The sequence below is a fragment of the Ranitomeya variabilis genome, chromosome 5 (assembly GCF_051348905.1).
Source record: "Ranitomeya variabilis isolate aRanVar5 chromosome 5, aRanVar5.hap1, whole genome shotgun sequence".
Classification (NCBI taxonomy): domain Eukaryota; kingdom Metazoa; phylum Chordata; class Amphibia; order Anura; family Dendrobatidae; genus Ranitomeya; species Ranitomeya variabilis.
The window spans coordinates 81,673,050-81,697,679 of record NC_135236.1 but is presented as its reverse complement, the minus strand read 5'-3'; the positions used below and the strand labels follow the sequence as shown (position 1 = coordinate 81,697,679).

General features: G+C 46.3%; 1 protein-coding gene across 3 annotated transcripts in view; it reads left to right on the top strand.

Annotated features, from left to right (window-relative positions):
* PSD4 (pleckstrin and Sec7 domain containing 4) overlaps positions 1–24,630 on the top strand; it is a 64,068-nt gene that overhangs the window by 16,008 nt on the left and 23,430 nt on the right. Inside the window, exons 1-2 of one of the 3 annotated variants that reach the window (XM_077262678.1) lie at positions 10,404–10,496; positions 22,533–23,564. In XM_077262678.1, coding sequence (XP_077118793.1) covers positions 22,659–23,564 — 906 coding nt within the window. In that variant the 5' untranslated portion in view covers positions 10,404–10,496; positions 22,533–22,658. Of the gene's footprint in view, positions 1–10,403; positions 10,497–22,340; positions 22,444–22,532; positions 23,565–24,630 lie in introns of those variants that run through there. The other 2 variants (XM_077262677.1, XM_077262676.1) reach the window with 2 other exon arrangements.

Below are 24,630 nucleotides of genomic sequence, written 5' to 3'. Positions count from 1 at the left end.
CGGACTGGGTCACGGTTAGCAGTGGGGTACCACAGGGGTCAGTATTGGGCCCTCTTCTTTTTAACATATTTATTAATGACCTTGTAGGGGGCATTCAGAGTAGAATTTCAATATTTGCAGATGACACTAAACTCTGCAGGGTAATGAATACAGGGGAGGACAATTTTATATTACAAGATGATTTATGTAAACTAGAAGCTTGGGCTGATAAATGGCAAATGAGCTTTAATGGGGATAAATGTAAGGTCATGCACTTGGGTAGAAGTAATAAGATGTATAACTATGTGCTTAATTCTAAAACTCTGGGCAAAACCGTCAATGAAAAAGACCTGGGTGTATGGGTGGATGACAAACTCACATTTAGTGTCCAGTGTCAGGCAGCTGCTACAAAGGCAAATAAAATAATGGGATGCATTAAAAGAGGCATAGATGCTCATGAGGAGAACATAATTTTACCTCTATACAAGTCACTAGTTCGACCACACTTAGAATACTGTGCACAGTTCTGGTCTCCGGTGTATAAGAAAGACATAGCTGAACTGGAGCGGGTGCAGAGAAGAGCGACCAAGGTTATTAGAGGACTGGGGGGTCTGCAATACCAAGATAGGTTATTACACTTAGGGCTATTTAGTTTGGAAAAACGAAGACTAATGGGTGATCTTATTTTAATGTATAAATATATGAGGGGACAGTACAAAGACCTTTCTGATGATCTTTTTAATCATAGACCTGAGACAGGGACAAGGGGGCATCCTCTACGTCTGGAGGAAAGAAGGTTTAAGCATAATAACAGACGCGGATTCTTTACTGTAAGAGCAGTGAGACTATGGAACTCTCTGCCGTATGATGTTGTAATGAGTGACTCATTAATTAAATTTAAGAGGGGACTGGATGCCTTTCTGGAAAAGTATAATGTTACAGGGTATATATATTAGATTCCTTGATAAGGCGTTGATCCAGGGAACTAGTCTGATTGCCGTATGTGGAGTCGGGAAGGAATTTTTTTCCCCATGGTGGAGTTACTCTTTGCCACATGGGTTTTTTTTGCCTTCCTCTGGATCAACATGTTAAAGCATGTAAGGTTAGGCTATGGGTTGAACTAGATGGACTTAGTCTTCCTTCAACCTTAATAACTATGTAACTATGTGGGTGTAAACCATTGTTTGGGCGCAGGGCAGAGCTCGGAAGGGAAGGAGCGCCATTTGACTTTTCAATGCAAAATTGACTGGAATTGAGATGGGACGCCATGTTGCGTTTGGAGAGCCCATGATGTGCCTAAACATTGAAACCCCCCACAAGTGACACCATTTTGGAAAGTAGACCCCCTAAGGATCTTATCTAGATGTGTGTTGAGCACTTTGACCCAACAAGTGCTTCACAGAAGTTTATAATGCAGAGCCGTAAAAATAAAAAATCATATTTTTTCACAAAAATGATCTTTTCGCCCCTTTTTTTATTTCCCCAAGGGTAAGAGAAGAAATTAGACCACAAAAGTTGTTGTGCAATTTGTCCTGAGTACGACGATACCCCATATGTGGGGGTAAACCACTGTTTGGGTGCATAGCAGAGCTCGGAAGGAAAGGAGCGCGCTATTTTACTTTTCAATGCAAAATTGACTGGAATTAAGATGGGATGCCATGTTTCGTTTGGAGAGCCCCTGATGTGCCTAAACATTAAAAATCCCCACAAGTGACACCATTTTAGAAAGTAGACCCCCTAAGGAACTTATCTAGATGTGTTTTGAGAGCTTTGAACCCCCAAGTGTTTCACTACAGTTTATAACGCAGAGCCGTGAAAATAAAAATTCTTTTCTTTTTTTCAAAAATGATTTTTTAGCCCCCAGTTTTGTATTTTCACAAGGGTATCAGGATAAATTGGACCCCAAAAGTTGTTGTCCAATTTGTACTGAGTATGCTGATACCCCATATGTGGGGCGGAACCACTGTTTGGGCGCATGACAGAGCTCGGAAGGGAAGGAGCGCCATTTGGAATGCAGACTTAAATGGATTGGTCTGCAGGCGTCACGTTGCATTTGCAGAGCCCCTGATGTACCCAAACAGTACAAACTCCCCAAAATTTTACCCCATATTGGAAACTAGACCCCCCAAGGAACTTATCTAGATGTGTTGTGAGAACTTTGAACCCCCAAGTGTTTCACTACAGTTTATAACGCAGAGCCAAGAAAATAAAAAATCTTTTTTTTCCCCACAAAACGTATTTTTTAGCCCCCAGTTTTGTATTTTCCCAAGGGTAGCAGGAGAAATTGGACACCAAAAGATGATGTCCAATTTGTCCTGAGTACGCCGATACCCCATATGTTGGGGTAAACCACTGTTTGGGCGCACGGGAGAGCTCTGAAGGGAAGGAGCACTGTTTTACTTTTTCAACGCAGAATTGGCTGGAATTGAGATCGGATGCCATGTCCCGTTTGGAGAGCCCCTGATGTGCCTAAACAGTGGAAACCCCCCAATTATAACTGATACCCTAATCCAAACACACCCCTTACCCTAATCCCAAAAGTAACCCTAACCACACCTCTAACCCAGACACACCCAACCCTATTCCCAACCGTAAATGTAATCCAAACCCTAACCCTATCTTTAGCCCCAACCCTAACTGTAGCCCTAACCCTAGCCCTAACCCTAGCCCTAACCCTAGCCCTAACCCTAGCCCTAACCCTAGCCCCAACACTAGCCCCAACACTAGCCCCAACACTAGCCCCAACACTAGCCCCAACACTAGCCCCAACACTAGCCCCAACACTAGCCCCAACACTAGCCCCAACACTAGCCCCAACACTAGCCCCAACACTAGCCCCAACACTAGCCCCAACACTAGCCCCAACACTAGCCCCAACACTAGCCCCAGCCCTAACCCTAGCCCTAACCCTAATGGGAAAATGGAAATAAATACATTTTTTTTATTTTTCCCTAACTAAGGGGGTGATGAAGGGGGGTTTGATTTACTTTTATAGCGGGTTATTTAGCGGATTTTTATGATTGGCAGCCGTCACAGACTGAAAGACGCTTTTCATTGCAAAAAATATTTTTTGCGTTACCACATTTTGAGAGCTATAATTTTTCCATATTTGAGTCCACAGAGTCATGTGAGATCTTGTTTTTTGCGGGATGAGTTGACGTTTTTATTGGTAACATTTTCGGGCACGTGACATTTTTTGATCGCTTTTTGTTCCGATTTTTGTGAGGCAGAATGATCAAAATCAGCTATTCATGAATTTCTTTTGGGGGAGGCGTTTATACCATTCCGCGTTTGGTAAAATTGATAAAGCAGTTTTATTCGTCGGGTCAGTACGATTACAGCGATATCTCATTTATATCATTTTTTTTATGTTTTGGCGCTTTTATACGATAAAACTATTTTATAGAAAAAATAATTATTTTGGCATCACTTTATTCTGGGGACGATAACTTTTTTTATTTTTTTGCTGATGATGCTGTATGGCAGCTTGTTTTTTGCGGGACAAGATGACGTTTTCAGTGGTACCATGGTTATTTATATCCGTCTTTTTGATCGCGTGTTATTCCACTTTTTGTTCGGCGGTATGATAATAAAGCGTTGTTTTTTGCCTCGGTTTTTTTTTTTTCCTTACGGTGTTAACTGAAGGGGTTAACTAGTGGGGCAGTTTTATAGGTTGGGTCGTTACGGACGCGGCGATACTAAATATGTGTACTTTTATTGTTTTTTTTTATTTTATTTAGCTAAAGAAATGTATTTATGGGAATAATATTTGTTTTTTTTCTTTATTTAGGATATTTTTTTTATTTTATTTTTTTTACACACATGTGGGGAATTTTGTTTTTACTTTTTTACTTTGTCCCAGGGGGGGACATCACAGATCATTGATCTGACAGTGTGCACAGCACTCTGTCAGATCGACGATCTGCTGTGCAGGGCTACAGGCTTACCAGCGCCTGCTCTGAGCAGGCACTCGGTAAGCCACCTCCCTCCCTGCAGGACCCGGATGCTGCGGCCATCTTGGATCCGGGACCTGCGGCGAGGAGGGAGGTAGGAGACCCTCGGAGCAACGCGATCACATCGTGTTGCTGCGGGGGTCTCAGGGAAGCCCGCAGGGAGCCCCCTCCCTGCGCGATGTTTCCCTATACCGCCGGCACACCGCGATCATGTTTGATCGCGGTGTGCCGGGGGTTAATGTGCCGGGGGCGGTCCGTGACCGCTCCTGGCACATAGTGCCGGATGTCAGCTGCGATATGCAGCTGACACCCGGCCGCGCTCCCCCCGTGAGCGCGGCCGATCGCGTATGACGTACTATCCCGTCGGTGGTCATACGGGCCCACCCCACCTCGTCAGAAAGGGGTTAATAATAATAATAATAATATTTATTGTTATAGCGCCATTTATTCCATGGCGCTTTACATGTAAGGAGGGGTATACATAATAAAAACAAGTACAATAATATTAAACAATACAAGTCATAACTGGAACAGGAGGAGAGAGGACCCTGCCCGCGAAGGCTCACTATCTACAAGGGATGGGTGAGGATACAGTAGGTGAGGGTAGAGTTGGTCATGCAGCGGTTTGGTTGATCGGTGGTTACTGCAGGTTGTAGGCTTGCCGAAAGAGGTAGGTCTTCAGGCTCTTTTTGAAGGTTTCGATGGTAGGCGAGAGTCTGATGTGTTGTGGTAGAGGGTTCCAGAGTAGGGGTGATGCGCGAGAGAAATCTTGAATGCGATTGTGGGAAGAGGAGATAAGAGGGGAGTAGAGAAGGAGATCTTGTGAGGATCAGAGGTTGCGTGCAGGTAAGTACCGGGAGACGAGGTCACAGATGTATGGAGGATACAGGTTGTGGATGGCTTTGTACGTCATGGTTAGGGTTTTGTACTGGAGTCTCTGGGTAATGGGGAGCCAGTGAAGGGATTGACAGAGGGGAGAAGCTTGGGGAATAGCGGGGGGACAGGTGGATTATTCGGGCAGCAGAGTTTAGAATAGATTGGAGGGGTGCGAGAGTGTTCGAGGGGAGGCCACAGAGCATTTGCTGATAAAATGCTACATTCATCTTTACTTCAACTTTGACCAAGTTTCCTGTGACCTTGTAGCTCACACATCCCCAAAACATCAGTGATGCACCTCCGTGCTTTACAGTAGGAATGGTGTTCCTTTCATCATAGGCCTTGTTGACCTCTCTCCAAATGTAACATTTATGGTTGTGGTCAAAAAGTTTAATTTTGGTCTCATCACTCCAAATTACCTTGTTCCAGAAGTTTTTAGGCTTGTCTCCATGCTGTTTTGCATATTGTAGGTGAGATACTTTGTGGCATTTGTGCAGTAATGGCTTTCTTCTGGCAACTTGACCATGCAGCCCATTTTTCTTCAAGTGCCTCCTTATTGTTCAGACTTTCAGTTTTCTTTTGAGGGTATCCACATTAAAATTGGATGAAGGGTTTAGGAGTTTCAGCTCCTTAACATGTGCCACCCTGTTTTTAAAGAGACCAAAAGTAATTGGACAATTTACTCCACGGCTATTTCGTGGACAGGTGTGGGCAATCCCTTAGTTATGTCATTCTCAATTAAGCAGATAAAAGGCCTGGAGTTGATTTGAGGTGTGGTGCTTGCCATTTGGAAGGTTTTGCTGTGAAGTAAACATGCGGTCAAAGGAGCTCTCCATGTAGGTGAAACAAGCCATCCTTAAGCTGCGAAAACAGAAAAAAACCATCCGAGAAATTGCTACAATATTAGGAGTGGCAAATTCTACAGTTTGGTACATCGTGAGAAAGAAAGAAAGAAAGCACTGGTGAACTCATCAATGCAAAATGACCTGGGCGCCCACGGAAGACAACAGTGGTGGGTGATCGCAGCATAATCTCCATGGTGAAGAGAAACCCCTTCACAACAGCCAACCAAGTGAACAACACTCTCCAGGAGGTCGGCGTATCAATATCCAAATCTACCATAAAGAGAAGACTGCATGAAAGTAAATACAGAGGGTTCACTGCACGGTGCAAGCCACTCATAAGAATCAAGAATAAAAAGGCTAGACTGGACTTTGCTAAAAAACATCTAAAAAAGCCAGCACAGTTCTGGAAGAGCATTCTTTGGACAGATGAAACCAAGATCAATCTCTACCAGAATGATGGAAAGAGAAAAGTATGGCAAAGGCGTGGTCCAGCTCATGATCCAAAGCATACCACATCATCTGTAAACACGGCGGGGGCAGTGTGATGGCTTGGGCATGCATGGCTGCCAGTGGCACTGGGTCACTAGTGTTTATTGATGATGTGACACAGGACAGAAGCAGCCGAATGAATTCTGAGGTATTCAGAGCCATACTGTGTGCTCAGATCCAACCAAATGCAGCCAAACTGGTTGGTTGTCGTTTCATACTACAGATGGACAATGACCCAAAACATAAAGCCAAAGCAACCCAGGAGTTTATTAAAGCAAAGAAGTGGAATATTCTTGAATGGCCAAGTCAGTCACCTGATCTCAACCCAATTGAGCATGCATTTCACTTGTTAAAGACTAAACTTCAGATAGAAAGGCCCACAAACAAACAGCAACTGAAAACCACTGCAGTGAAGGCCTGGCAGAGCATCAAAAAGGAGGAAACACAGCGTCTGGTGATGTCCATGAGCTCAAGACTTCAGGCAGTCATTGCCAACAAAGGGTTTTCAACCAAGTACTAGAAATGAACATTTTATTTAAAATTATTTTATCTGTCCAATTACTTTTGGTCCCTTTAAAAACAGGGTGGCACATGTTAAGGAGCTGAAACTCCTAAACCCTTCATCCAATTTTACGAGTTATGTGGATACCCTCAAATGAAAGCTGAAAGTCTGAACTTCAACTGCATCTGAATTGTTTTGTTTAAAATTCGTTGTGGTAATGTCTATAACCAAAATTAGAAAAATGTTGTCTCTGTCCAAATATATATGGACGTAACTGTATTTTGTGGGTTTTTCTTTGCATCAAGAACAATTTTCCTGGCAGCTGTGGATGACATTTTTGTTGGTCTACCTGACCATGGTTTTGTTTTTACAGAGCCCCTGATTTTCCATTTGTTAATCACAGTTTGAACGCTGCTGACATTATCGATTCCTTGGAATTGTTTTTGTATCCCTTTCCTGTTTTATGGAGGTCAACTACCTTTTCCCGTAGATCCGTTGCAATTCTTTTGCTTTCCCCATGACTCACAATCCAGAACCGTTAGTGGCTGGATGAAAGATGCACGAGTCTGTCTGGATCCCAGAAACTCACTCAGCTTTTATGCACACACACTGATTACAAGCAAACAGGTCACAGGTGAGGATGTTACCTTTAAGGTACCTTCACACGCAGCGACGCTGCAGCGATAGCGACAACGATGCCGATCGCTGCAGCGTCGCTGTTTGATCGCTGGAGAGCTGTCACACAGACCGCTCTCCAGCGACCAACGATGCCGAGGTCCCCGGTTAACCAGGGTAAACATCGGGTTGCTAAGCGCAGGGCCGCGCTTAGTAACCCGATGTTTACCCTGGTTACCAGCGTAAAAGTAAAAAAAACAAACAGTACATACTCACCTGCGCGTCCCCCAGCGTCTGCTTCCTGACACTGACAGAGCTCCGGCCCTAACAGCACAGCGGTGACGTCACCGCTGTGCTTTCACTTTAGGGCCGGCGCTAAGTAAGTGTGAGGAAGCAGACGCTGGGGGACGCGCAGGTGAGTATGTACTGTTTGTTTTTTTTACTTTTACGCTGGTAACCAGGGTAAACATCGGGTTACTAAGCGCGGCCCTGCGCTTAGTAACCCGATGTTTACCCTGGTTACCAGTGTAAAACATCGCTGGTATCGTTGCTTTTGCTGTCAAACACAACGATACACGGCGATCGGATGACCAAATAAAGTTCGGAACTTTATTTAGCGACCAGCGACATCACAGCAGGATCCTGATCGCTGCTGCGTGTCAAACTAAACGATATCGCTAGCCAGGACGCTGCAACGTCACGGATGGCTAGCGATATCGTTACAAAGTCGTTTCGTGTGAAGGTACCTTTAGTAGCCATTCAAACCCATTTGTGTCAACTTCTGTGCATGTTATCAGGCCAAAATCACCGGGGTATGTGAACTTTTGACCAGGGTCATTTGGATGTTTTGGGTTGGCGTTATGATTTAAAAAGAGAAAGCACAGTAGTTTGACAATAAATGGCTTCACCCAACCACTAACCATGAGTGGAGAAAAAGTTTTGGTGTTATCATTCATATTCTCTGAAAAAAGGCCAAGAAAGCAAAAATTCTGCCCTGGTTTGTAAACTTTTGTGCACAATTGTAGGTAAAAACCCTTCCCCCCTGGCTGGATAAGTTTGTATAATTTCACTTAAATCTAGGTCTGCTCAAAGAATGTCTCAAAGTTTTCGTAAGATACTTTGTAATTCTTCTGCATGATTATCAGATCTGCCAAATCCTTATAGGTTGTTCATTAGATCCTCTCTGTTGTGTTTTTAGTAGGTTTCTTCTGTCTTTTGAAGGCGCCTCTTTGAAGGCTGAATTCAAGCTGCTAAATGGGTACCCTTTTTGGAGAAATGTTAACTTTTACACATTGGGCTTGTTGATGGAACGCTGTATCTGAAGAGCAACTAATCTGATTACAACGGTATTGCCATACCTCTCTTCAGACTAGTTGGGTGATGACTGTTCCAGTGCAAAAAGCTGTTAGTGGATGTTGGTTTCCTATACGTCTTAGTTGATAGATGCCCTGTTTCTTCCCTTCTAATTGTAATGTTCAAAAAATGATTTTAAGTTCCATTACTTTAATATTCAGATCCCTGACCAATTGATTAAATGAGGTTGTGTCCCCCAACCACAGAACAAGTAAGAAATTGCTCCTCGGATACAGCCTTCCATCAAAAAGAGGAACTACTGTAGTTTACAATTTATAGGGATTATTGGCAGATTTTATTTGATTTTTGTACATTTCTTTGAAACTTGGTTGGGGCTGCTTATCCACCATCCGGACTGTCCTGCGTTGCATCCTTTCATCAGTTTTTCTCTGCCATACACTTCCAGCGAGATTAGCTGCAGTACCATGGGTTGTAATCCTCTTGATTATGTTGCGCACGGCGGACAAAGGAACATCAAGATCTCTGGCAGAGGCCATAGACTCTCACCCAAAAGGATCTAGCAAACATATGTCAGACTTTGTCCCGCGTGCCAAATCTGGCCCTAAGGGTGATTATATTTGGCCCACTTTGCTGGGGCCATTATGACTATGAGGGGGCCAGTATACAGTATGGGAGACTATTAGGGGGCCATTATACAGTATGGGGGACTGTGTTGTGGCCATTATACAGTATGGGGACTGTGTTGGAGCCATTATACAGTATGGGCGACTGTGTTGGGGTCATTATACAGTATGGGGGACTGTGTGGGGGCCATTATATGGTATGGGGGACTATGTGGGGGCCATTATACAGTATGGGCGACTATGTGGGGGCCATTATACAGTATGGGCGACTATGTGGGGGCCATTATACAGTATGGGGGACTATGTGGGGGCCATTATACAGTATGGGGGACTATGTGGGGGCCATTATACTGTGCAAAGGTCTGTGTGAGGATCACTATTGGGGCATCAATGATGGGTCGCAATACTTTGCTGGGAGGGGTACAGTAATGTCATCATACCGTGCGTGTGGAGGTATTGTGAAGGCGTTTACTCTGGGGGTATCATACTGTGATAATAATCTTTATTTTTATACAGTGCTAACATATTCCGCAGCCCTTTACAGTTTTGCACACATTATCATCGCTGTCCCCAATGGGGCTCACAATCTAAATTCCCGCTCAGTATGTCTTTGGAATGTGGTAGGAAACCGGAGAACCCGGAGGAAACCCACACAAACACGGGGAGAAAATACAAACTTCTTGCAGATGTTGTCCTTGGTGGGATTTGAACCCAGCGCTGCAAGGCTGCAGTGCTAACCACTGAGCCACCGTGCTGCCCAGTTTGTTGTTTTGAAGGCATTGCTTCCCTGTTTTGGTTTTTAGAGGAGATCCATCTTTCATGACCCCATCTCTCTTACTTTGCAGGACCCAGTGCCTTCATGCATTATATGGAAAGCTCTCTTAACTGCAATGGTCACTGTGCAATTCTTCATTCCTCCTGTGGGGGCGCTGCAGGGAAATTTGACTTTTGCTGCTGGTTTCCCAGAGGTCATGACACAGCAGGGCCCCATGAGCTGCTTTCCAAAGTGGATGTCTGCTTTTAGAGAGATGTTTTGCCCACGTACCTATATTGCTGCCCCTAATTTTGTTGGCGTTAACCCTTTCATAAACCGACCTTCACTTGATCTGCTGTGTACCAGATATGTAACATCGGGGACTTCCATCGGCCCCGTGATGGGCTGCGTGAATCACTGACCTGTCACTATTTTGCCAGGCAGGGCTGTGATGAATGTGGAAACATGGAGTCACCGATCGGCTGCAGAGATTTCCTGTACCTGGCACATTCGAGCGCGCTGGCCGGTGAGGCGCTTCCTCTGGAGGTGAGCTGATATCCTGCCGGCCTGCTGCCTGCCGCGTAGCTGACAGATAATACACAGTCATCGGATCCTCTTCACCTCTCGCTAGAAAGTGACACGCTTCCTTCTGCTCTTGCTGTGGTCATTGTGCTAGTATAGCGGATAGGAGTCAGAATTTGGACAGCCCCTCTCCACTGCCCGCTTCCATAACGAGCTAGCACTTGCCATAGTTGTGATAGATCCCAACTCCAGCAGTGATGCCTTCACCCCTGCGGGTGCTGAACTCTCCTTAGGTAAGTTGTACTGTATGTCCTCAATGTCTGCACTTAATAGGCGCTAATGGGAAGTCCACAATGTCGGAATTTTTTCCTTTTTAGTTGCGGTTTTGCGCTGCCAGTATCCACAGCAGAATCCACACCATGCAGATTATTAACCCACCATCACTCGCCATAAATGTGTAATTTTCTCCCCCTGGTGTAAATGCCGCTGTTCTCCTGAATCTGGCAATGTTTTTCTTTTCTTTCTGCTCCTCTCCATTCCTGAGATATGCCCTTTTCTTCCCTGTATATAATACTGGCCTTGTTAGCCAACTGGGTGTGGTCTTAAAGAAGAGTAAAGAACAGCGCCCACTTGGAAAAAAAGGTTAGATTTACATAAAGAAAGGGCCATATCTCAGGAATGGAGAGGCCCAGGAACATAGCGAAAACATTGGATTCAGGAGAACAGCAGCTTTTACGCCAGGTGGGAAAAAAAATATTCATGGCAAATGACGGGTCGCCTGTAAGCGTGGATTTTTTTTTTTTTACAAATTTTTAACAATTGATTTCAAATTGGAAGAAAGTCTGCCATCAAATTGGCCGGAAATTTAAGGTTACAGTTTTGTTGTGTCTTTGCAGCGTAATCCATAAATACGGAGTTTAATCACCTTTTCCGGGAATAGATAAAATGACTGCTTTCTTCCAAAAACAGCGCCACATCGGTCCACAGGTCGTGTGTGGAATTGCAGCTCAACCCCATTCACTTCAGTAGAATGGAAGTGCTGTATCAGATACAACCCATTAAAAAGCAGCCATGTTTTTCTAATCTTGGTGAACCCCTTTTCTATAGACATGAAGGTGCTGGGCGTCCGCCTTCTGTCTAGCACAGTTGACATTGCGGTAACCAGCCGTGTACGGATGTGAGGTTTTCCTGTTCATCTGGAGGGAGCTGATGGTGGTGCAGTGTTGTGGTCTCTGCCGGTGTGTGTATGATATATGTACTGTACATTTCCCCTGTGTCTACATGTATATCTAATGTAGTATTACATGGAGGCCATTCAGGGAGAGAATATATCTAATTCTCTAATAAGGAACCCGGAAAGGGAAAAAAAAAAAAAAAGAGGGGAGCGCCATCGAAGAGTAGGAGGTATAGTGTATTGCCTTAGAATAGTTTGAAAATGTATTTGCTCACCTGAGCAGGCACAACACTAGATATCGCTTGCGAATGAAAAGGATCTGTTCACGCGTTTCGCCTCTAAAAGCCTTCATCAGGTGTCCAATATGCCTGATATAAACGATTTATACCCTTAGTTATTACTTATGTTGAACAGCCGCAACACATGTAGGGGGATTACCTAACGAACAGGCAGTCCTTACATGTGTTGCAGCTGTGAAACATGCAGCCGTGGGGACGATAACATAATATACGAGCACTCCGAAGCACCTGAGCATGCTGAGATAACACCTTATCCCAGCACGTTCACTCATCACTGTTAACAATATGATGTAGAAGTAATCGGATGTTTTACATATCAGGTTCCACTTGAATATAAAATTAGAGGCTCATATGTATTATACATATTCATATGAAAAGTGATTTGGATATTTATTTTTGGCTTTTTGCATTCCTACATTTATTATGAACGAGTCTGCCAGTAACGTTGGTTCTTTTGGATCTCACAATTGTCAGACTGAACATTTATCCTATGAGACCTTTTAAAATAAAAAAAAAAAAAAGGTGGTAACAGTGATCAGATCCCTGGTTTGGGAACCCGCACCCATAAGTAATGGATAAGGGTATAAATAATGTATATGGGGCGTATTGTATCAGACACCTGAGGAAGGCTTTTATAGCTGAAACACGCAGTATGTGATGTTTTATTATTTTTATCTTGTTTTTTTTATTAATTTGTATGTGAGCTGACAACTGCACTTTCAGTGCTTAATTGTAATCACAGCAAAAAAAAAAATTAATAATGTGCTGAAAGTTAACATTTCCTGGCTGATAACCCTCTGACTGCCTACTGGGATTCTTTCCTACAAGTGGAAGCACCTTCTGGATTTCTACGGAAAGGGGGCTGCTTATGTAGAAAGGCTCTTAGAGGGGGTCCCGAATGTCCATGTTTCCTACTAGATAATGTGTATGTGGCATATCACTAGGGGATGGCATCGTTTCAATGGGTTGTCCAACTTTTGTTGATTTTTCTTTTTACTTACGTAAATGCATGTGTTTAGCGCAAAAAAAAAAATCATTTTTGCATTTGGGTACCAGTACAAATATGACACAGTTTTGCTTCTACAGGCTCTGTGTTTCCTTGCACATTCAACTTTGATGTGGTCTGTGGTCATAAATGGGATGAGAGGCCAGAAGGAGCTCACTGATGGATCCCCAGTAAACTCAATCTGCAGCACTTATAGAAGGCTAATGCTGTAAAATTATTTTAGCCACAAATCAATGCAGTCACGTAAAAAAATAAAAAAGCTGCAAAGGTGAACAACGTCTTTAATGTCGCCCCCCCCCATGATCCTAACAATGAAGCGCTGGACTGCACAGTGGCACTTTTCTCCAGCGCTGTGACTATCCCTCTCCAGCACAAAGTCGGTGTTAATGTCTGACACTGCCTGTGCTCCCAAAATAAGATGTCTGCGCAGCTGCCCCCGGACGTGGCCCAGTACTGCTCCCATCACTGTGCTGGTTTCCAGTATAGCACATGCACCAGTGGCACTGGGAGGGAGCAGACGCACCGCGTTACAGAATGTCCTCTGTGTGTGATGGGGCCGAGGGATGTGATCAGTGGTGGATGTTGTATGAAGCAGCCTGAGGGTGAAGTGCTTACTTTATTTGCCGCATTCACACATCCGAGCACGGACTGTCTGCGAGCCTCCTGACCCACACTTGTCGGCCCATGTTTGTTTTTTGTGTTTAAAATAAAGACATGGCTATTTTCTTGTACCAACATCGCCACCCTCATCCCCAGGCTGTTCTTGGTGTTACATCCCAGCCGACAAGAAGGCAGCCATGTTTTTCTGATATACAGTTTTTAGTATCTTATAACTGGATATAAATGGACATTACACAGAGCATTGTAAGGACCGGTTCAGAGAGGAGCACTTCACGGTCCACATACTCAATGCCCGGACTGACCACGGGTCTCCTGACCCAAACTTACAGCCTCATGTGTTTAGGGCCTGGAGACCCTCAGTCCATCCGGGCATTGTGGTCCGTATACTCTTGTCTGAATCCGGCCTAGATGTCAGCGTGGAGGGCGAATAGACGTGTAGATTTTTTGCTGTATGGGCAGACATCAAAGCGTCCTACTGCACAGACCTCCAGCGATCATCTGGGGCGAAACATGGAAGTAAGTGTTTCACTTAGTGTTTTGAGCGCCACCACAGGGGAAATAACAAACGACACTGTGCCCATAGAGACTAATGGGTTGTCTGTGTAGGGCAGGACAGGTCCTCCAGAGAGAGGCGCTCTTTGCAACCGCTCCCCACACTGGCCAAGAGATGAGGATCCAGATCTACAGACCCCCATGTCGCCTCGGAAGTACCGAATTGTTATTTATAAATGGCCTGCTAGAACTGAACGGGCAGTAATGGGTCCTAAATGGTCCCTACGGCTCCATAGCGGGACATCCACAGTCTGCTGAGGCTACGCCATTGGTAGTGATGGATGAGACCCCACTGTACTCCGGGGAGGACGCCCCATTGTGCTGCCATAGTCCGGGGCAGTGCCATATGCAGCCAGTGACCGGGTCATGTAATGTCTCACGGTGCCCATTGTACCTTGGACTAGAACACTTCCTGTTACACATTTACTGAAGAGGTCACAGCTTCGATGAGGATACCGGCCTGCTGTATACAGGGGGCAGGGAGGGCAGCCGCTACAGCCGGCCTGCTGTATACAGGGGGCAGGGAGGGCAGCCGCTACAGCCGGCCTGCTGTATACAGAGGGCAGCCGATACATCTGACCTGCACAGGGCCGAGTGTTCCTGTGTGTTGGCATACCTCCCAACTTTTGAAGATGGGAAAGAGGGACAAAGTTTGCGGCGCGTGAAGCGCGCCGCGCAAATTTTAGGCCACGCCTCTGACCACACCCATTCATAATTAGTCACACCCATATCCACGTCCCAAGCACACCCATTTAGCACTGCTGATCACACTGTTTCATATACAATAGTTATAAACAAAAAAATATGGCCACACAGTGCTCCATACTGTATAATGACCACACATGATGCCCCATACTGTATAATGGCCACACATGAGGCTCCATACTGTATAATGAACACACATGACGCTCCATACTGTATAATGACCGCATGCATACTGTATAATGGCCGCACATGATGCTCCATACTGTATAATGACCGCACATGATGCTCCATACTGTATAATGACCGCACATGATGCTCCATACTGTATAATGGCCGCACATGATGCTCCATACTGTATAATGACCGCACATGATGCTCCATACTGTATAATGACCGCATGCATACTGTATAATGGCCGCACATGATGCTCCATACTGTATAATGAACGCACATGATGCTCCATACTGTATAATGACCGCACATGATGCTCCATATTGTATAATGACCGCACATGATGCTCCATACTGTATACTGGCTACACATGATGCTCCATACTGTATAATGACCGCACATGATGCTCCATATTGTATAATGACCGCACATGATGCTCCATACTGTATACTGGCTGCACATGATGCTCCATACTGTATAATGAACACACATGATGCTCCATACTGTATAATGGCCACACATGATGCTCCATATTGTATAATGACCGCACATGATGCTCCATACTGTATAATGACCGCACATGATGCTCCATACTGTATAATGACCGCACATGATGCTCCATATTGTATAATGACCGCACATGATGCTCCATACTGTATAATGACTGCACATGATGCTCCATATTGTATGACCACACATGATGCTCCATACTGTATACTGGCTGCACATGATGCTCCATATTGTATAATGACCGCACATGATGCTCCATACTGTATAATGACTGCACATGATGCTCCATACTGTATAATGACCCCACATGATGCTCCATACTGTATTATGGCCACAGTTCTCCATACTGTATAATGACATACAGGCACGCAGCTCACACACATGCAGCATCACACACACAGTATCACACATACACACGCAGCATCACAAACGCAGCTCACAAACACATGCAGCTTTGACACAAATGCATCACACATGCAGCCATCACACACACACACAGCCATCACACACACACGCAGTCATCACACACACACACGCAGCCATCACACACACACAGCCATCACACACACACGCAGTCATCACACACACACGCAGTCATCACACACACACGCAGTCATCACACACACACGCAGTCATCACACACACGCAGCCATCACACACACACACGCAGCCATCACACACACACACGCAGCCATCACACACACACGCAGCCATCACACACACACGCAGCCATCACACACACATGCAGCCATCACACACACATGCAGCCATCACACACACACACACACACACACACACACACACACGCAGCCATCACACACACACACACACACACACGCAGCCATCACACACACACACACACACGCAGCCATCACACACACACACACACGCAGCCATCACACACACACACACACACGCAGCCATCACACACACACACACACGCAGCCATCACACACACACACACACGCAGCCATCACACACACGCAGCCATCACACACACGCAGCCATCACACACACGCAGCCATCACACACACGCAGCCATCACACACACGCAGCCATCACACACACACACACGCAGCCATCACACACACACACACGCAGCCATCACACACATGCAGCCATCACACACACACACGCAGCCATCACACACACCCAGCCATCACACACACCCAGCCATCACACACACACACACCCAGCCATCACACACACACACACACCCAGCCATCACACACACCCAGCCATCACACACACCAGATACCTCATACACACATGACACACACACAAATGCAGCATCACACATCTCACACACACACATCACACACACACAATCTCCTCTGTGGTGCAGGGGCGGCTGATCTGTCCATGTGCACTGCAGCTCTTCAGTTTCTCCGGCTGCTCACAGCTCTGCACTGTCCCGGCACCTCCCCCGTCTCTCCTTCTCTGCCGGGATAGCAGCTAAGAGCAGGAGACGCCAGAGCTCCGTGCACACACAGGAGGAAGTGAGTCGCTGACCTCTCATCTTGATCGCTGCTGGCTCTCTTCCTCAGTGTGGCAGCGCCGCACACACAGGGGGCGGGGGCGGGGGCGGGGGAGGGATCGGTCGGGAGGAGACCCAGCATGTATAAGAAAAAAAAAAACAGCCACAAACCTAAGCTACTCAGGTGCCGCCCCCTGCATTGTCCCTGCCCTAGGCACGGGACATTAGTGTCCCGCCCGGGATCCCGGGGCTGGCTGTCAAAATCAGGACAGTCCCGCGGGATCCGGGACGGTTGGGAGGTATGGTTGGGGATACGGGGGAGACGGCTCTTGGTCGCATGATTATACCATATTATCAGCCCCACATTCCCGCTGGACGATGTACTGCCGAGAACGAGGATTTATACACTGGATTAAATATTGTTTCGCCCCTTCATCAGGGGATTGGCGGGTTGTTTAGATGGGCCGATAATATTATCTAGGAAACGGGCTTTTCTGGAAACTCTTATTTCCCAATTCCCAGCCAGTATAAATGCTCCTTATTCTGGTGTCTCTGGTTCTTGCCGTTCTCTCATGCACCTTGTTATGGTAAATATTCATACTTTGCTTTGATTATTATTTAGACAATTAAATATATCGATATATCTTTGATAATTTTGTATTTTAGTATTAGCTTTATAATTGTTACTAGATGTTTCCAGCCAGCTAACGCTCGGCACGCTCATTGCTATCTAATTAACGCTGCTGGTGATTAAACTAAAGTAAATAATGAGCGCTTATGGAGGTGGTAAATTAACTTAAAATGAAGTTAATAACAATAGTGTGGTGATGTGTTGGGGGCGGGATTATGTGTGGTAATGGGGCGGGGGGGCGGGATTATGTGTGGTAATGGGGTGGGGGGGCGGGATTATGTGTGGTAATGGGGTGGGGGGGCGGGATTATGTGTGGTAATGGGGTGGGGGGGCGGGATTATGTGTGGTAATGTGGTGGGGGGGCGGGATTATGTGTGGTAATGGGGTGGGGGGCGGGATTATGTGTGGTGATGTGTTGGGGGCGGGATTATGTGGTGGTGGGGGGCGGGACTATGTGGTGAGGGGGCGGGATTATGTGTGGTGATGGGGTGGGGGGCGGGATTATGTGTGGTAATAAGGTGGGGGGGCGGGATTATGTGGTAATGGGGTGGGGGGGCGGGATTGTGTGGTAATGGGGTGGGGGGCGGGATTATGTGTGGTGATGTGTTGGGGGCGGGATTATGTGTGGTGGTGGGGGGCGGGACTATGTGGTGAGGGGGCGGGATTATGTGTGGTGATGGGGTGGGGGGCGGGATTATGTGTGGTGATGGGGTGGGGGCGGGATTATGTGTGGCGATGGGGTGGGGGGCGGGATTATGTGTGGTGATGGGGTGGGGGCGGGATTATGTGTGGTGATGGGCCGGGATTATGAGTGGTGATGGGGGGGCAGGATTATGTGTGGTGATGTGGTGGGGGGTGGGATTATGTATGGTGATGTGGGGGGCGGGATTATGTGTGGTGATGTGGTGGGGGGCGTGTTATGATCCCAATGGTAGAGGATCTCAGGGTTTTCAGCAAAGTCTGCAAACATAAAAAACCAGCTCATAGGGAGGTGGTAACTGAGCTGACCGCATACCTGATCCTAACCCACAACTAATAGCAGCCGGGGAACGTACCTACGTTGGTTCTAGACGTCTCGCGCCAGCCGGAGAACTAACTAACCCTTTCAGAGAAAATCAGACCTCACTTGCCTCAAGAGAAAGGTACCCCAAAGTAAAGACACGCCCCCAACAAATAATAACGGTGAGGTAAGAAGGAAGGACAAACGTAAGTATGAACTAGATTCAGCAAAGAGAGGCCCACTATATAATAGCAGAAATATAGAAAGCGGACTTATGTGGTCAGCGAAAAACCCTACAAAAATATCCACGCTGAATATCCAAGAACCCCCGCACCGACTAACGGTGTGGGGGGAGAATATCAGCCCCCTTTAGAGCTTCCAGCAAAATCAGGAATCACATTATGAACAAGCTGGACAAAAAACAAAACAATACAAATGAACAAAAATAAGAAAGCAGGACTTAGCTTATCTTGCAAAAATCAGGACCAGTAGACAGGAGCAACCAGACAAGGACTGATTACATTGATGCCAGGCAATGGACTAAAGGTACCTTCACACGAAACGACTTTGAAACGATATCGCTAGCGATCCGTGACGTTGCAGCGTCCTCGCTAGCGATATCGTTTCGTTTGACACGCAGCAGCGATCAGGATCCTGCTGTGATGTCGCTGGTCGCTGAATAAAGTTCAGAACTTTATTTGGTCGTCCGATCGCTGTGTATCGTTGTGTTTGAAAGCAAAAGCAACGATACCAGCGATGTTTTACACTGGTAACCAGGGTAAACATCGGGTTACCAAGCGCAGGGCCGTGCTTAGTAACCCAATGTTTACCCTGGTTACCAGCGTAAAAGTAAAAAAAACAAACAGTACATGCTCCACTGCGCGTCCCCAGCGTCTGCTTCCTGACACTGACTGAGCGCCGGCCCTAAAGTGAAAGTGAAAGCACAGCGGTGACGTCACCGCTGTGCTGTTAGGGCCGGAGCTCAGTCAGTGTCAGGAAGCAGACGCTGGGGGACGCGCAGGTGAGTATGTAGTGTTTGTTTTTTTTACTTTTACGCTGGTAACCAGGGTAAACATCGGGTTACTAAGCGCGGCCCTGCGCCTAGCAACCCGATGTTTACCCTGGTTACCCGGGGACCTCGGCATCGTTGGTCGCTGGAGAGCGGTCTGTGTGACAGCTCTCCAGCGATCAAACAGCGACGCTGCAGCGATCGGCATCGTTGTCTCTATCGCTACAGCGTCGCTTCGTGTGAAGGTACCTTAAGAATCCAGAAAGTTTAAATAGGAACACCCAGGATCTAAAGAACCAGGTGACTACCAACCTGGGGAAAGAATATCCAAGTGCCATACCGCTAGTGACCACAAGAGGGAGCCAAAAAGTATAGTTCACAACAGGGGCGGGATTATGTGTGGTGATGGGGCGGGATTATGAGTGGTGATGGGGCGGGGGACGGGATTGTGTGGTGATGGGGCGGGATTATGAGTGGTGATGGGGGGGCAGGATTATGTATGGTGATGTGGGGGGCGGGATTATGTGTGGTGATGTGGTGGGGGGCGGGATTATGTGTGGTGATGTGGTGGGGGGCGGGATTATGTGTGGTGATGTGGTGGGGGGCGGGATTATGTGTGGTGATGTGGTGGGGGGCGGGATTATGTGTGGTGATGTGGTGGGGGGCGGGATTATGTGTGGTGATGTGGTGGGGGGCGGGATTATGTGTGGTGATGTGGTGGGGGGCGGGATTATGTGTGGTGATGTGGTGGGGGGCGGGATTATGTGTGGTGATGTGGTGGGGGGCGGGATTATGTGTGGTGATGTGGTGGGGGGCGGGATTATGTGTGGTGATGTGGGGGGCGGGATTGTGTGGTGATGTGGTGGGGGGCGGGATTATGTGTGGTGATGTGGTGGGGGCGGGATTATGTGTGGTGATGTGTTGAAGGGGCGAGATTATGTGCGGTAATGTGGTGGGGGGCGAGATTTGTGGGGGCGGGATTGTGTGTGGTGGTGTGGAATGTGTGTGGTAATGTGGTGGGGGGCGGGATTGTGTGGTAATGGGTGGGAGGCGGGATTATGTGTGGTGATGTGTGGGGGCGGAGCTACTGTGCAGGGGCGGGATTAGCGAGTAATCACGATGCCTCTTCTATATATATAATTGTCTAAGGGGTACTTCCGTCTTCCGTCACGGATATTCATTCGCTGATTGGTCTCGCCAGCTGCCTGTCATGGCTGCCACGACCAATCAGCGACGGCCACAGTCCGATAGTCCCTCCCTACTCCCCTGCAGTCAGTGCCCGGCGCCCGCTCCATACTCCCCGCAGTCACGGCTCACACAGGGTTAATGCCAGCGGTAACGGACTGCGTTATGCCGCGGGTAACTCACTCCGTTACCGCTGCTATTAACCCTGCGTGACCAAGTTTTTACTATTGAGGCTGCCTATGCAGCGTCAATAGTAAAAGGATCTAATGTTAAAAATAATTTAAAAAAAAAATAACAAATCATTATATACTAACCTTCCGCCGCCTTTCTGACGCTCCGGTGACCGGTCCATGCAAGCGGCAGGTTCCGTGCTAAGGTTGGTGTGCGACAAGGACCTGCGATGATGTCACGGTCATGTGACCGCGAAGTCATCACACCCTCGTGCCGGAAGCTGCCGCCTGAACCGAACACAGGCGACAGAACTACAAGGGGCCCTCGGAAGGTGAGTATATGTTTATTTATTTTTTAACCTGTGACATACATGGCTGTGCAATATACTACGTCGCTGTGCAATATACTACGTCACTGGGCAATATACTACGTAACTGGGCAATATACTACGTAACTGGGCAATATACTACGTGGCTGGGCAATATACTACGTAACTGGGCAATATACTACATCACTGGGCAATATACTGCATAGCTGGGCAATATACTGCGTGGCTCTGGGCAATATACTACGTCACTGGGCAATATACTACGTAACTGGGCAATATACTACGTAACTGGGCAATATACTACGTGGACATGCATATTCTAGAATACCCGATGCGTTAGAATCGGGCCACCATCTAGTATATATATAGATTCCTAAAAGCAATAACACAGTGTTGTATCTGATATAGAGGTGTCAGTGTGTTGAAGCTTTCCTTATTTTCAAGGGTATAGTTAGTTACGGTAATTGGACAGAGCCAGTTTCAAGGACAGCAGAATCCATTTTCTCCCCAATTAAAATAGCTTCTTGCTTAGGTAATGTAATACCCCTTTTTATATCTTCACAGTTGTAATAAATACTTGTGACTGGGCATCTGAGAGCAGACAAGCCCGTACACTAACACACTGGTTGTGCGCCCATGTCTCCGATCCATCGACTCTGTGAATTGATCAAAACTGTCAAACGTGTGGAACCTTTTGCGTTTCTCCCAAAGCTTTCCATACAGGCTTCCTCATCAACCCCTACCGAATATCGTTCTCGTCTCTTATATCCCTGCCTTTCTTTCTCTTACTCATCTCTTTGGTGTTTGTATTTCGGTATTTTTCCCCCTCAGCCATATCCATCATCAGAACATCCTGCCTTTAAGAACTTTCTGATCTTAGCTACAAATAGTTTTTTGTTTGCGGCGGTGGAGCTGCCTCTGACGTCAGATATTTTATGTATTTTTTTCCCTCGAACAGTCTGATTTCCATGAGTCCTCTTTTTTCCATTTCAGTCATTTTTATCCTCTGTTGCTTCTAGACTTTTAGCATTCGTTCCGATTCTGCAGATTTCCGAGGGAACATTGCCTTGTGCAGAACATAAGCCGATGTCGCCCGGTTTTGCTTGTGCCTTTATATGTGGCAATCGCATATGTAAGCTACTTGAGGCTTTACTAGTTTTACTATTCCTGATTAACCATTAACCTTTCCTCTCTGTTTGCTTTTCTTCTTGTGTCTTCCAGGGCAGATGTTAATGTGAAAGCCTCCAAAGTGGCTATGAAAACTCGAGGTCATCCAGCGCACGACTCCAGGAATCCATATTTTTGGGGCCAAACTGGAAACCCCTAAATACAAATGAGCTGCGTGAAATGGAAAAGCAGCAGCTTTCGGTGGATGATGACCTCCTGCCTATATATTACCTGCAGCCTGACCTAAGAACTACTACCTTTTCTAGGGTTTGTGAGGAGCCTGAGGGATTAACATGTGGTGCTGATTCCAATCTGTGCACCTCAAAGACCTCCGAGAGGTCTTCACCTTATAAATTTGATCACAAAGACCAAACGAAGACCAAAGAGTTTGGTTTTATTCCAGGTGCCAATGCCGAGAACTGTTGTAGAGACCAGACTTATTTGAAAGTCCACAAAGAAGTCCATCTTGGTCCCCACCAACCCACCAACATGAAGACCCAAGTCAACCCGTTGACCAAGGACAGCGCTGCTCAGGATGTCTTTTTGGCTAGTTTACTTCAGGCACAACTGTGTTTTATGGATCTCCAAGACGAGATCGATCATTCTGAGATCTGTCCGCCCCGAGGAAGGACTCCGGAGACCAAACCTCATATTGAGGTTAGCGCTTTAATAGACGAGGAACTTCCCACCTTAGAAGAGGAGCAGGAGAGTGATGACGCTTCCTACTCTGAAGTGGAGGTAGAAGATGAGAGCTTATTTTGTGATAATCCTTTGTTCAGGAACTCGTTGAATTCAGATCCTACATCTCAGAGTAAACCTCAATGTATTCCCGAAGGAGATTGTGAATATGGATTTGACACTTGTGGCAGAGCAGAGGCCCCTGAGACCAGGCTAGCATTGGTACAGAACGTTTGGGATATTAAAATATCAGGTACGAGAACAGATGGGTGGCATCAGATCGCACGGGAAGAGTCGCTGGAAGAGCTCCAGATTTACGAGGATGAGTGGGAGGAGAGGAGGGCGTTGTCTGCCAACCCAAGGACCAAGAAGTGGCAAGTTCCTGACTGCCAACACCGTACGCAGGAGGTATGTGACATCCATATTATTGTCATGATATGCAAATATCTGGTTCTGGTCATACAACTATTGCATTACACAGATAAGACTAGTGCAGTATGCACTGTCCTTCCATGGAAGAAGAAGTCCTCTCTAGAAGTTCTTTTTTCACTATATCTGTGTAAATGGGAGTGCAGTGTCGGTGTGTCATACTCGCCTACCTCCACCTTCTCCGGGATTCAACACTGTTCTGCTCCTCTTCTCAGTGATGTCACCGCTCTTCAAACCCTCCAGCACTCTCTGCGCTCTATGCGCGAGCCGGAAGTCTTTTTAATGTAAACCTTGGTCTGTCAAAGCCATTTTGAGGTCACACAGAGCGCAGCATGACCCCTTAGAGGTTGCAGAGTGGTGACGTCACTCAGAAGAGGAGCAGAACGGCGCCGGACACCGGAGAACCGACTGTAGGTGAGTATAACAACACACTGACACTACATGCACATATATGCACAGGTTTAGTGGGAAAAAAAAACCTTCACTGGAGGGCTTCTTTAGTTACACTGTACACACCGGAGGTACTTTCTGTGCATGTGACATTATTGCAGTTTTTGCTTACTTTAGGCTATGTTTACACATTGTGTTTTTTGCAGCTTTTTTTATGCAAATTTTCATTTTTTTCACAGTACCAGCAAAGTCTGAGATTTCAGAAATCTCATGTCCACACCTACACCTTGTTTTTTTTTCCTGACTGTTTTTTGAAAGAGCTGCATTTTTGCAAAATGTAGCATGTCACTTCTTTCAGCGTTTTTGTTTTTTTCATCGCTTTTGCAGCATTTTTCACACATTGAAAGCAATGGGTGGTGGAAAAAAACTTCAAAAATAACGCAGGTATCAGATTTTGCTGCATTTTTGGTGCTAAAACCTGATGAAATTGAATCAGATTATTTTTTTTTTGCACTAAACTTTATCATGTAGCCTGGCAAAATGCAGCAATAAGAATGCAACAAAAGCTAAGCAAAACCTACTTTTTGTAAGCAGCCTAAATTTTGCATAAAAAAGGAGTAAAAACACTACATGTGAACATTGCCCTACTGTCAGC